The sequence below is a fragment of the Monopterus albus genome, unplaced genomic scaffold, assembly GCF_001952655.1.
Source record: "Monopterus albus unplaced genomic scaffold, M_albus_1.0 scaffold96.1, whole genome shotgun sequence".
NCBI classification, from domain to species: domain Eukaryota; kingdom Metazoa; phylum Chordata; class Actinopteri; order Synbranchiformes; family Synbranchidae; genus Monopterus; species Monopterus albus.
This window is the reverse complement of record NW_018127976.1, coordinates 753043-763477: the sequence shown is the minus strand read 5'-3', so window position 1 is coordinate 763477 and position 10435 is coordinate 753043. Positions and strand designations below refer to the sequence as shown.

Sequence of the window (10435 nt, the reverse complement as noted above, 5' to 3'; positions counted from 1 at the left end):
GATATATTTTTTATATACTCAAGTGGTCTGAGTCGTCCCTCTGAGTTCCTGGTTTGAAAGAACCGGATGAGGCTTTATAATGGTTTTTAGCCTTTAGTAACCAAGGCTCAGTAATTCTGGTCAATCATCAGTACAGTTTTACCATGTGTAAGCAAGGAAGGTAAACATATGAAAAGTAACTGAAAGACAATGAAGAACTGAAAAGTAACTAAAGATTATAAAGTAACTTGAGCGCATAAGAAAAGTCTAGGTAATGTGTGTGTGTGTGTGTGTGTGTGTGTGTGTGTGTATGTGTATCCTAGGTGGCGAGCCTTCCTGGGTGTGTAGACACCTCCTGGGGAGGCAGAACTTGGGATATGCTATGTGGGTCTATGTGTGGGTGTGAAACAGGCCTTTGCTAAAATGTAAATAGGCTGTCTGGTCACAAAGATATGTAGACATCCTGTCTCTACCCAGATGTTACAGCATTCAAAGTAAGCAGATTCTACTTCATTACAGTTGTAAGATATAAGCAAGGGAAATAAATGTATTCAAATAACCAAAGCTCAGTAGTTCTGCACAATAACCAATACAGCTGTAATATGTATAATCAAGTAAGATAAAGTTATGAAAGGTAACTAAAGGGAACTAAAGGCATGAGAAGTAACTAAAGCTGATAAAGTAACTAGAGTCTATAAGACTCAAATCTTACAGACACAGACCTCTATACTTTTTACACACCTGCTTTGCAGTTGCATCTTTGAGTTTTCTTGGGTATGTTACAAGATTTGTGTATGTTAGAAATTAATCCAATTCTTTTGTTGGAAGCGCGAGAAGTGATGACAGGAGAGGACTGTTTAAAATCAACACAAAGTTTACTGAAAGTCTGATCACAGGTAGGCCTTACAGCGCTGGGATCAGAGAGATAGAGCTCCCGCAGGAGTTCCATCCACTGACCCCGAATTAAGGTCTTACAATACATTTTATCTTCTTGGGCTGCTCCGCCCTGGACAGAGTCAATAGTTTGTGATCCTATTGGTCATTTGGTGTGAGCCGGAGCTCACACTTCCATGTTGAAATATGGTATATCTAGGTATGTGTGTGTGTGTGTGTGTGTATGTGTGTGTCTGTGTGTCTCTCAGGTGGTGAGCCCCTGGCCTCTGCAGGACATCCCAAGACAAAGCAAAGCTTGGGATGTGCTAAGTGGGTTGAGGTACGAGTGTAAAATAGGCCTTTGCTAAAATGTAAATAGGCTGTCTGGTCACAAAGAGATGCAGACAGCCAGTCTCTACAGAAGTTACAGCATTCAAAGTAAGCAGATTCTGCTTCATTACAGCTGTAAGATATACAAGCAAGGGAAACAAATATATTAAAATAACCAAAGCTCAGTAGTTCTGGACAATCATCAATACAGCTGTAATATGCATAAACAAGTAAGATAAAGTTATGAAAGGTAACTAAAGGTATGAGAAGTAACTAAAGCTTATAAAGTAACTAGAGTCTATAAGACTCAAATCTTACAAGGCCCCGGATTCAGTTCTTTCCATTGTTGTACCCCGTACTTTTTACCATACTGACTCTGAGAGACGAGGCAGTCCAAGTAGCTACAAAACAGTGCTGATTTATTCAAAGGAGCACAGGTAAAATTAACATTACACGCTCAAGTATCTTGCACCTTCATACTGCACGCAGGCAGATGTAAGATGAAAGACCCTGAGCCCACCAGGCCTATACATTATATCACCTCGGTTGGGCTAGCCCCATACTACACAGAAACGTCAACCGAGACGTCTCTGTTGCCAGCTCTGCAGCTGGCCATAACAGTAGTCAAAACATGAAGCAAATCAACGTGTGAATGTGTGTGTCTGTTGGTTAAGTGGTGTGTAGCTAAAAACATTCTCACGACCTCTAGTACATGTCGTGACTTAAACATAAGAACATATTATGGCTAAAGCTACAGTTATACACGTAGTAATAATAATATTAAACACCCTGTCTGCTGACAGTCATCAACTCTTCTCTCTAGTATCCTTGACCAGATGTACCCTGTAGAAACTCATAAGCATGCCTAAGCATTTAACAGTCTAACTAGACATCCTATCTCCACTAAACATTTCTAATACATAAAGTATCTATCCAATATCTATCAGACTAAAAATACCTAACACCATCCTTCCTGGCAGATTCTCTCAAGCTCTGTCAGATTAGATGGGAAGTGCTGTGAAGTGCCAGGTTCTCCCCACCTCTTTACTTTAGCGATGGTATTAGCAGGTGATGAGCAGTGTCTGGTGTTTTCCAGGGATAGTGTTTGGAGTTCTGCCCAAAGAGTTCAGTTTTGTCTCATTAAACCAGTGAACCTTTTTTTTCTAACCCATCTCTGCATATGACATTGGAGGCTCTGATAAAGGGACTGTTGAGTTCTTGGTCACCTCCTGACCATAGGGGGGCAGCTGTGGCTTAGGAGGTAGAGCGGGTCGTTTCTTAACCGGAGGATTAGCGGTTCGATTCCCGACTTGTGCAGTCAACATGTCGAAGTTTCTTGAGCAAGACACTGAACCCCCAGTTGCTCCCACTGATGACACCGGTGTGTGGGTGTGTGAATGTGTGAACATTTGTGAGTGCGAATGGATGAATGGCCAAGTAGTGTAAAAGTGCTTTCAGTGTGCTGTAAATTGTAGAAAAGCGCTATACAAGTATAAGACCATTTACCACAACATAAAGTATGCTTTAACCGTGTATGGAATATGTACAAAAAGTAAAATGCTGTGTAATGTGGTATGTCTACACCATGTCACTTAGTAAGCTGTACCTTGGGAGCATTGTGTGGCTAGTTACTGTATGTGTCTGTGCAGGTTTTTGCAGAGAAGATGGGTTTAGAGACAGGCTGGAACTGTCACATCTCTCTGACTCCAAACGGACACGGTCCCTATGATGGAGCTCCATCCAGCCCTAGTCATGGCTCGCTGCATGAAGACCTGAACCAAGGTACCAAACTTGTTTGTACATTTCATTACATTTGCTAATGGGCAGCAGTTCATGACAGGTTTGATATGGATCAGTATGGAGTCTCAAGACTTCTGTTTCTAGTCTGTGATATCCAGGGCATAAATGCTTTTATTTAGTCTTTTTCAGTCTATCTAGTCCATATGCAGTGCAGACTTTATTCCTAACTATTATGTATAAAATAAAATGTATATTTCAAAAACCCACCTACTGTAAATTGTACATCAGACCTTGTTAACTCCTGCCATTACCCTGTACTACTACTAGGTGGTATCAGTTTTAAATGTACTGTACTTGCATGCACGTGTTAGGTACTTGTATTTTACGTGAGCATTATCATTTGTTATTTTCTTTTTCTCGCCAGTACATTTTAGTAGGAATACTGTACTTTTGCTCCACTAAATTTATTTTATAAATTAGGTTACTGGTTTCTTTGCAGATTTTACATTTACATACACATATGTGTTAACCTTATAAAATATAATGTGATACAGAAGAAATGGTCTAGCAATATATAAATTATAAATTAATAATAATTATATAAATTATAAAGTGTAGGTTTGGGATTCTTTTGTCTTTTTACCAAAGATTTGACAGTAAATTTTCATTGCAGTGATGTTGAGCTATTTGCTCACTGTATTATTACTACTTTCACTTAAATAGAATCTGAATCCTGATCATCCAGTCAACAGAGATAAGTGCTACAAGAACAATCCTCCCCTCTGTTTCTCCTATGTTGTCTTAATAAGACCCTCGAGTCAACTCTGTGTTCCTCAAGTTCACATAAGATTTAGCAAGGTCAGGTTAGTTAAATCCTACCCTCGAGCAGAAGGAAAAGATGAGAAGGATCCTGTGATAGCCTTTTCTGGAATGTGCGGTGTCTGGTCTTCTGAGTTTTAGAGAACAGCTCTAACTTTCGAAAACTCTCTTCATATGTGACCCAGACTCGCGGGATGAAGCAGAAGGTCCACTGCTCCCAGAGGAGGAGGCCCACTCAGACCTAGCCAGTTTTCAGCCCACAGACAGCGATGTGCCCAGCTTCCTGGAAGACTGCAACAGGGTAACAGTACATTTATTAGAATCAGTGAAGCTGTCTGTTTTTCATTCAACTTGGAATGACTTATTCCTCTGTCTTGTGCTAACCAACAGAAGATTGTGGTTTGCTGCAATTTTAACTCTTTCTGACTGGCAGCTCAGTTTCTGTTTTTTTGTCCCTGCTCTTTGCCAGGCCAAGCTACCTCGTGGTATCCACCAGGTTCGTCCTCACTTGAAGAACATTGATAATGTGCCTCTTTTGGTGCCGCTCTTTACTGATTGCACCCCTGACAGTGAGTCTTCTTTGTGTTGTATATACTAAGTTATCTACCCTCTAATTCTGCTTTTTTTGACACTTTTGTCATATTTTTTGATGAAGACGTTTTTACCCCCATTGTCTTCATCTCAATTAAATTTTAAAAAGCACAGATAACAACAAACCAGGCTTATTTCAGGAAAAGAATTGATGATCTGTGTCACTCTGTCCTACATATAGGCAAGTTTATTTGTATAGCACATGCTCATACAAAAACACAATTCAAACATAAAACATTAGAATGTAAACTAAAATAATAAACAAAGGATAAAAGATGTAGGCAGTGTTTGCTTTAGAGAAATGTAGACACTTAAAGTGGTTTGTTCTTCACAGCCATGTGTGAGATGATGAAGATCATGCAGGAGAACAGGGAGGTTACATGCTGTCTGGGAAGCTCCGCCAATTTCCGCAACAGCCGCCTGTTTCTACAGAGTGACCTCAGGTATACACACATCAGTATAGTATGTCCCTAAACATTTTGAAAATGTGTTACCTGATCTGATTTTGATGATTTGACGCTGTGCTGTGGTAAAGCGCTATATAAATAAAGTTGCGTTGAGTTGAGTTGAGATTGTGATGAAAATAGTTGATTTTTCTTTTTTATTACAATTAAACCCTCTAAATTTGGAAGAAGCATTATTTAGACCACAAAAATCTGAACTTTTTATTAAAACTCCTGCTTCTATTCTTGAATACATTTATGGAATTGTTAGGTAATTTCTTAGTTAGATAGATATTGATTAGAGATCTGTTGTATTAGAAAATGTTAGTGTAGCCAGGATGTCTTGCTCAGGCTGTTAAATGCTCAGTTCATTGTCATGAGTTCTGCAGGCTGCATCTAGGTCAAGGTCACTAGATTGAAGAGTCTGCCGGCAGGATGAATATTGCTAGTAGCATGATATGCTCAGCCGTAATCTTAATCATAACATTTTCCGAGGCTTACTGTTCGGACATGTCCCTGAATGTCCTGTATGTTTTTAGATACACACCACTAATCAACAGCCACACACTTTAATTTTCTCCATGTTTTGACTACTGCTCTGGTCAGCTGCCAAGCTGGCATATCAGGTGATGTCACGGTTTGACGTTGCCCGTGTAGGATGGGGCTAGCCCAACCAAGTGATTAAATTGTATAGAGATCTTGGGTTCGGGGTCTTTTCATCTTCCGGGCTGCCTGCGTGCAGTTTTGGGGGTGGAAGATGCCTGGACGTGTAATGTTAATTCTTGCCTGTGACCCTTTGAATAAACCAGCACGGTTATTTTTTTTTTTATATACTCAAGTGGTCCGCTTCGTCTCACTGAGTTCCTGGTTTGAAAGAACCGGACGTGGCTTTATAATAGAATATAGCCTTTAGAATGCAGAGGCAATGGCACATTGCACTCACAAGTTCTGAAAAAATATTTTCTCAGTTACCTCTGCTACTATACAATGGGTACGGAAAGTATTCAGACCCCCTTAAATTTTTCACTCTTTGTTATATTGCAGCCATATGCTAAAATCATTTAAGTTCATTTTTAACTGAAATATCACATGGTCATAAGTATTCAGACCCTTTGCTCAGTATTTAGTAGAAGCACCCTTTTGAGCTAATACAGCCATGAGTCTTTTTGGGAATGATGCAACAAGTTTTTCACACCTGCATTTGGGGATCCTCTGCCATTCCTCCTTGCAGATTCTCTCCAGTTCTGTCAGGTTGGATGGTAAACATTGGTGGACAGCCATTTTCAGGTCTCTCCAGAGATGCTCAATTGGGTTTAAGTCAGGGCTCTGGCTGGGCCATTCAAGAACAGTCACGGAGTTGTTGTGAAGTTGTTGTGCTCATTTAGCTCATTTCCAGCCATTTAATGTTTAATCTCTGGCACCTAGATTAGCTTTGCACCGATCATAACTCCAAATTGTCTAATTATTTCAGAATGATAAAACCAGAGAGCCTCTTCCTAAAAACGAGAGGATAGTTGGATAGGATAGTTGGCACCTCCTGCTGCCAGTGTTGTCAAAAGTAGACAGCACATAGAAACTGCAGCAGCATTAATTAATTTGAATTTCCCCTCCATAGAGAGGTAAACAACGGTATACAGTCTTATGCAAAAGTTTAGGCACCCCTTGATAAATAACAGATTTTGGTGATTTTTTATTTGAACAGATGTTAACACAGTTTCTCTTGGAAATGGAAAAAATGCACAATATTTTCTGCAAACAGTGATGCATAGTTACTTCTTATGCCATAAATTGAACAAAAATAAAAAATAAAAACATGATTATGGCATGGTGCAAAAGTTTGGGCACCCTAAGAGTTCCAGAGTCTCAAAGTCTCTCACAAGGTATCAGACCTTAATCAGCTCGTTAGATCTGATGCACAGCAACAGCTGTCATTGGTAAATGCCAATTTCAAAGCTGTACAAATACTTTGACTCTTCAAACCTTGTGCACACACTTGTGGACACCCAGCAACCATGGGTTCCTCTAAGCAGCTGTGTAAGACCCTGAAAGTGAAAGTTATTGATGCCCACAATGCAGGAGAAGGCTACAAGAAGATAGCAAAGCGTTGTCAGCTTGCAGTTTCCACAGTAAGAAATGTAATTAAGAGATGGCAGATCAGGGGAACTGTGGAGGTCAAGATGAGATCTGGAAGACCAAGAAAACTCTCGGACAGAACTGCTCGTATGCTGGTCAGAAAGACAAATCAAAACCCCCATTTGACTGCAAAAAACCTGCAGGAAGATTTAGCAGACTCAGGAGTGGTGGTGCACCGTTCCACTGTGCAGCGATGCTTGCACAGACAAGGCCTTCATGGAAGAGTCAGCAGAAGAAAACCTTATCTGCGTCCCCATCATAAAATCCAACGTCTGAAGTATGCAACAGGACATCTACAGAAGCCCGATGCGTTTTGGAAACAAGTGCTGTGGACTGATGAAGTTAAAATAGAACTCTTTGGACACAATCAGCAAAGGCATGTTTGGAGAAAAAAAGGAGCAGCATTTCATGAAAAGAACACCTTGCCAACTATTAAGCATGGGGGTGGATCTATCATGCTCTGGGGTTGTGTTGCAGCCAGTGGCACAGGAAACATTGCACGGGTGGAGGGAAGAATGGATTCCACTAAATACCAGCAAATTCTGGAAGCAAACATCACACCATCTGTAAAAAAGCTGAAGCTGAAAAGAGGATGGCTTCTACAACAGGACAATGATCCTAAACATACCTCGAAATCCACTATGGAATACCTCAAGAGACGCAGGCTGAAGGTTTTGGAATGGCCATCACAGTCCCCTGATTTAAACATCATTGAAAATTTGTGGGTAGATCTTAAAAGAGCTGTGCATGCAAGACGACCAAAGAATATTACAGAACTAGAAGCCTTTTGCAAGGAAGAATGGGAGAAGATCCCAAGTACAAGAATTGAAAGACTTTTAGCTGGCTATGAAAAGCGTTTGCAAGCTGTGATATCTGCCAGAGGAGGTGTTACTAAGTACTGATTGTGTAGGGTGCCCAAACTTTTGCACCATGCCATAATAATGTTTTTATTTTTTATTTTTGTTCAATTTATGGCATAAGAAGTAACTATGCATCACTGTTTGCAGAAAATATTGTGCATTTTTTCCATTTCCAAGAGAAACTGTGTTAACATCTGTTCAAATAAAAAATCACCAAAATCTGTTATGTATCAAGGGGTGCCTAAACTTTTGCATAAGACTGTAAACACCAAACGGCAGACAGGCAGTGGACCTTATTCACTAACATGCGCATAGAAATGTTCTTACCTTGTGCACAAAATAAGTGCAGGAGACATTACCATCATATTCATGACACCAGCCAATTTTGTTCTTTCTATTGTGTGTATGTTAGTGTAAATCAGAATCATTCTAAAATGACAGGCGCATTCCAGTGGTTTTCAAGTAGCCTGCTGCCATGCCCCCATTTCTCTATATACTTATAAACTAGAACAGTTTTTTAAATTTAATTTATTTCAATTAAAACTGTGATTAATCAGAATGACAGGGCATTAATTTCATGTTTATTTAATATGCTACATTTGGTCAATGCATTAGTAAATTAATCATTATAGCCTTAAATTATATTAATCAATTATATTAGCTATTAAAACCTTTTTAATTAATATAGTTTCAGTTAAAATGTGTTTGCATTTTTTAGCCAGCCAGGCCTTCATCATTTGTTCATACACATGGGGTGAGGCAGTATTAAATTTGTTCACAGAGTATGAACAAATTAAGGTAAGAAAATATTGATACAGAATATTGAATAAAATTGTGCATAAATTGTTTGTATACACGGTTTCAGCACAGAATTGTGTGTACACACTGTTTGTGGACGAGGCTTGGTGCTAGCAGCTAACTGGTGAACATACTCAAGCAGTTCGTAGATTAAGAATCAGATATTTTGGAGTTGGTGGAGACCAAAAACAGAGCTAAAAGAAAGTACTGTATATATTGGACCTGATGACCAGACACGTGACTCCAAATGGCAATAATGCTCTGTAACTGCTGGGTGTGTAAATAAGCAACTGCTTGCTGACAGGTTCACAAATTCAACTTAAAAGGTGAAGATATGTCAATATTGAGTCCCCAGGCAGTGAAAAAGGCCATTATTGCAGATTTAAAGCTACAGTAATGAGGGCAGCAAAATGAGAAAGGTGATGCTCATATTTTTGAATGAGAATTAGTTTGTCATTGGACTCTGAAGTTCTCCTTACAGCTGGGCTTTTAGCATCCTTCACTGTTTTCATTCTATAGTCCACAACTTTGCTGTTTTGGTTCACTCTGAGCACTGTCATCAGTGATGTTATTGGACACGACACCCTATTTTTAATAAAGAATGGAAAATGGTTTGGAAATCACAGGCACAATTGTTTGTGTTGCAGCAGTCACAGGTAAATTGCCTTTTGTTGCAATAATCACAATGATCACATTGACATGTTGAGGCCCATATGTATTTAGTCTGTTTAGCCAGTTTTTTTTTTATTACATATCAAATAAGACAAAATAAGATGGTACAGTTTTGAATCATTTAAGGTTGTAGTGATATGGTACAGGGGTGTACTGAGTTTTGTTATATACTATATGTTCAGCTGCCTCCAGCTAATGTTCACTGTGCAGCTGTAACTATGAAGAGATTGAAAAGTGCACTTATGCTCTCTAGGCTGCAGGACTTACAGTACAGCACAGCAAATGAACTTAGCTGTAAACCTTTACTGCCATGCCTTCTCTGTGCTTACTTTTGTAGTAAATGTAATTTCAAGTCTTACTACCAATTTCATTATTTCACTCGTAATGAGAGTTGTTTAAATGAAGGACATTTCCATCAGCAGTCCCCAAGCTGAATAAGATGACCAGTAAAAGTTGAACAACTGCAGTGATCCATGCTATGAATTCAAGATGGTTAACACTAATTTAGGATACCTGTGTTTCGGCCTGTTCTTTTGCATTTGAATAAATAATCTCTTTGTGCTTCCTTGTCTTCTTTCCTTTTCTCATTATCTCACTATCAGAGGCACTCTCATTTCAGCCTGGGTACATTAATCATTCTTGAGGCCTCAGCTGGTTTCTGAGATTTAATCATTCAAAGAGGAATGGAATAAATATATTGGTGTTCTAATTTGATACTGTATGTGCAGATTAGATAACGGACACCCTGTGGTGAGAATCCAGACCAACCATTCTCAGCCATCCATCTATGTACCCGATGACTGGGGCCATGGCTGGAATGGAAGCAGCTGTTTTCATCCTTCTACCTATTATAATGGCTACATACAGTAGTTAAGAGGGACAATAGAATGAGATTTTGTGAGATCTCATTCTCTATCCAATAACCAGTGTAGTCTCTGTGCATGTGATTTATGCAAAACCTGAGGGAATGTTGTCCTCCTGCAAGGGGCTCATCTGCTTCATTCTAAACAAGAGATGAAGAAGTAAAATCTCATCTCTATTGGAGGCAGTTCCTGCTCTATTGGATCGAAGAGCTCCATGGACCGGAGTGAAGACCGTGGATCCTACATGAAATGATTAAAGGTTAATACATACTGATATATTCTTGCATACACGTAGGTGGTGTGAACTCAGGGGTGTTAAATGATTTTAATAATT

The 10435-nt window shown here is 39.4% G+C and overlaps 1 protein-coding gene across 1 annotated transcript in view; it reads left to right on the top strand.

Moving 5' to 3' along the window:
- Nucleotides 1-10435, top strand: part of tmem94 (transmembrane protein 94) — a 115549-nt gene that overhangs the window by 64568 nt on the left and 40546 nt on the right. The window contains 4 exon segments of the mRNA XM_020608888.1: nucleotides 2832-2964; nucleotides 3927-4042; nucleotides 4211-4310; nucleotides 4667-4775. Coding sequence (XP_020464544.1) covers nucleotides 2832-2964; nucleotides 3927-4042; nucleotides 4211-4310; nucleotides 4667-4775 — 458 coding nt within the window.